Source organism: Thalia democratica, chromosome 3, assembly GCF_965202585.1.
Source record: "Thalia democratica chromosome 3, ktThaDemo2.hap1.1, whole genome shotgun sequence".
Classification (NCBI taxonomy): domain Eukaryota; kingdom Metazoa; phylum Chordata; class Thaliacea; order Salpida; family Salpidae; genus Thalia; species Thalia democratica.
In genome coordinates, this window is record NC_139167.1 from 37,269,073 (window position 1) to 37,272,987 (window position 3,915).

General features: G+C 36.1%; 1 protein-coding gene across 1 annotated transcript; it reads right to left on the reverse strand.

Moving 5' to 3' along the window:
- Positions 1-1,402: 1,402 nt before the first annotated feature.
- LOC145832244 (cullin-3-B-like) lies at positions 1,403-3,616 on the reverse strand. Its single transcript, XM_082939565.1, has one exon. It carries the CDS (start codon positions 3,614-3,616, stop codon positions 1,403-1,405), a length of 2,214 nt encoding a protein of 737 aa, XP_082795691.1.
- Positions 3,617-3,915: the final 299 nt, after the last annotated feature.

Genomic DNA, 3,915 nt, shown 5'->3' on the forward strand with positions numbered 1-3,915 from the left:
AGCTTTAAACTTTAGCTAAATAACTAAAATGTCATTTTTGTAAGTTGTGTATGTAATAAAAATTGTAATTTTTTTGATACAAAAAATTTAAACATTGTATGTATACATTTAAAGTTACTACGACGGATTTTTTGTAACGAATTTCAGTTAAAATTTTAATATCAAAAAAAAATTTAATAAAATACGAATATATTGATTTTTAGATGACTTATTAAAATAAATTTATCTTAAACAAACATTTTCTTTTTAGTTTTGATTACATAAGACACATATAGTTTTATTTGTTTATTTAAACTTAATTGGTTTAAGCTTATATATTAAAAAGAAAAAGCTATAATTTGTTTACCAATGCTTTAAAATTGAACGGTTAGATGTCAAATATGTACAATAAGTCAATTTTTGTCAATGAAACTTGTGCACGAACGGTTACTTTCGCACAAAGAGAAACTTTTTTTATACGGCGCCAATTTTGTACGAGAGGTCACTTTTAAACGAAGACACTTTTGCACGATTTGAAAAATTATTTAATGTGTATATATTTTTTTTTATTATCTATACTATCACTGTTACCCCTAACCCTTACCCTCGGTCGGTAGCCTATTTTCTTCTTTTTTGTTTTTTTTTCTTTTAATTATTTTTCTTACTCTCGTGCAAAATTGACTCTTCGCGCAAAAAGTTTTTATAAGACAACTTAGATTGTAGCATTGTTTTGCTAAAAATGTTTATATGATCAGACATATAAAGAGCAACAGTTTTATAGAAACTATGACCAAAATATTTACATTTTTGAGCAGTACTAAAATTTTGAGTATTTTCAAAAAAAAAAAACTAATATCTATAAATTTTTGTTAAAAAACGATATAAAATCATTTTAACGTAGTAAAGGTTAACTAGACGTATAAGCAAAAAAGTAAGCTAACAATTTTTCTCGATAATTTATAAACTCGAAACTTTTACACAAGTTAACTGATATATAAAAGTACAGCATGTTTTTTTTTTAGAAGTTTACTTATTTCAAATTCTACTTTATATAACACAAATCTATGGTTCCTTATTTTTATCATATCGTTAAATTAAGTATTTCAAACAAATTTAATAGTATTTAATAAGCATAAAATACAAAATAAATATACAATTTTAAACTTACTTCAATCGTTTAAAGTTGTAAACTTGTTAAACATAGTTATGTAAAAACCTTTAATACACTTTCAAAACCTTGTTTAAAACCAACAATTTTAAAATGTGTACGACTTAAACAAGAAACTTGAAAAATAAAACAAGATAATAATGTTAATTTAACAAAAAAAGTTAAAGCACTTAAAATCATAATTTCATAACTTAAATATCAGTCGTGCAGAACCTAAAATTATCAATAAAAAAAATGATAGCAGCAGAATAAAGTTTAAGAAATGTACAAATAATTATCTGAATTTTCAGCTTCGCGCTTAATAAAGTCGTGTCTGACCAAATACTCGACCTCCTCTTTTATTTCCTTAACTTCCGGCTTGATCTTTCCCGCCAAAACCTTCAACGCCTCAACCACCAGCAAGTTGTAACTTAGGGACTTTTTTCGCTTCATAACCCGCATGATGGCAGCTCTGATCGCCTCCTTGCTGAAGACCGCGTAGTTTTTCCTAATTTGTCTTTTTTCCTTTCTTTCCTCATCGGGCAGCGCCGCCATCGGAATCTTAACTTTTCTCCTCTTGCTCGTGAAATCATCGTTCACTTTCAAAATGTCTTCTGAAGAGACTTCATTTTGCGAGGAGGACAGAAGCACGTTGGTCTTTCCCAACGCCAGCGACCTGAGCACGTTTTTCAGCGCCTTCATCGGAATTTTCGTTTCCCGCGAAATGTCCTTCACGGTCCACTGGTTCCTTGCGTTGAACAGCATCAGAACGGTCATCTGGAAGTTGCCGACTTGAAGGACCTTGTCCGGCTTGCCCGCGGTCACGAAAACGACTTCCGCCGACCCGTGCAAGTAGTTGAGCTTCAGCACTCGGTTGCTGCCGAAGCTGGACCTGTAAAACTTGCTGTAGCTATCAAAATATTTTAGTATGGAAGGAGGCATGTTGATAGGGTGGCTGTTTTTGATAGACCAGATGAACGGAGACAGTATTTTGATGCTTGTTGCCATTTTACTTGCTCTATTGTTATTGTACCTGTCATTAAATTCTTCGCAAGTCTCCAAGTCTTTGAACATTTTTTCAAACTTACTAGTATAATCTCTCCCGCATTCTTCCTTAATCTTTTCAACAACCATTTTCTCGCTGCCAAGCGAACATTTTTTACTGAGAAGTCTCTTGCTCAAACTGCGGTGGTAAACTAGCTTGAAAAATTCTTTGTTTTCCACAAATTTGAAGATGGTTATGAACTGGTCTACATTTTCTAAAAGCTGCTTTTCCTGATCTACCTTAACGTTCTGTCTTAATGTTTGGTCGATGAAAACAGACAAGCTTTCAATAACATGCTTGTCGCAGACAATTTTCGAAAATTCCAGAACGATTTCTTTCTTAAAAGAGGACTTTGTTACTTTAGTGATATTTTCTTTCAGTTTTATAAGATTTCCTAATTGCAAACCGACCTCCTTTTTGTTCATACTTTTTACCAATGCCTTGCCCGCGCTGATAAAGTACGCAATGACGCACTCGTTAAGAACGTTTCGGCCTCTTTTTATTTTGTTGATGCATTTACAAACCTTCATCGCCTTGTCAGCCTCGTCGTGTTGCAAAAGTTCTACCAAAGTGCACTTGTCGTTGTAAACAATTCGTCCCACCTTGTCGCAAATGAAAACGCGCCTCAGCATCTCTTTTGACTTCCTCATCGTTTCTTTGCCGGCGAAAAAACCAACAGCTCTCCTCTCCTCCTCCTGCACTTTCTTGTACTCGTCGACGTAATCGTAGCAGGTCAGCTTCGATATCTTGTCCTCGGCCAAAACTTTGTAAAACTCTTCCGCCCTCCTCAAGTAACTTTCTTCGAAAACTGCTGCGCGCAAGCCCCGCCCGTCCACTTCAAACTCCATGCTGTCGAGCAGCTCGACGAAACTTTTCAACTCATCCACGTCGACACTTGATCCTCGTCTTTGTTCGTCGACGCGCTCCAAAACAACGTCGGTCAGCTTCCGTGAAATTTCCCCGTCCAGCAGTATTTCTTCGACGAAGGTCTTCAAGCCGAGGTCGCCGATTTTCAAGAACTTCTTCCTGTTTCGCAGCCACTCGTCCACGTGGCGGAAAACCGCGCCGAACTGCTCCATCGAGCCCCTGAAACCGTTCAGGGTGGTTTGCAGCACACGAACCAGGTTGGCTCGCTCCACGCTCTTCAGCTTCGGCAGCAGGTTGGCTCGGACGTGCGTCGAAACGACCTTTTCGAACATCTTGCAAACTTTGTCGGCGTGTCCGTACATCGCGCACTGGAAGCTGTCGTTGAGCACCGTCGGGTGCTTCGCGCAATCTTCAAAGTTCGTTCTCAGCAAGCGCTTGGTGGCTTTCTTCAGCCGCTTCATGGTGCCTTCCATTGTGGATTCAAAGTTTGATTTCTGAGGGTTCCAGTACTCTGCTTCGAACGCAGTTATGCTTGCGCTTTTTATTATTTTTCCGAGCCTCTCTGGGGTGCATTCCATTTTTGTAAAATTTGATGATGTTATAAGTCTTAAGTTTTTGTTCTTTATTTTGATTTGACTAGGTTAATTTTTCAACGTTTATTACTGTTTTGATCACTAAATTAAGTAAATTATTAATAAAAAAATTCTTAATTTGGTATATTTAGTATTACTGACTAGTAACTTGGAAAACAGGACTCACAATTTAATAAACTAGCTATATTTTCAGCTATTCTCTTCAGTAGTATACAAAGCAAACATAAGAGAAGATTTTGAAACTTCTATTGTCTGTGTATAGAAAGAAAACATTTACAGATTGT

Bases quoted from the DNA above. Each gene is read 5' to 3' on its own strand.
- LOC145832244 (XM_082939565.1), bottom strand. From the start codon at position 3,616: ATGGAATGCACCCCAGAGAGGCTCGGAAAAATAATAAAAAGCGCAAGC.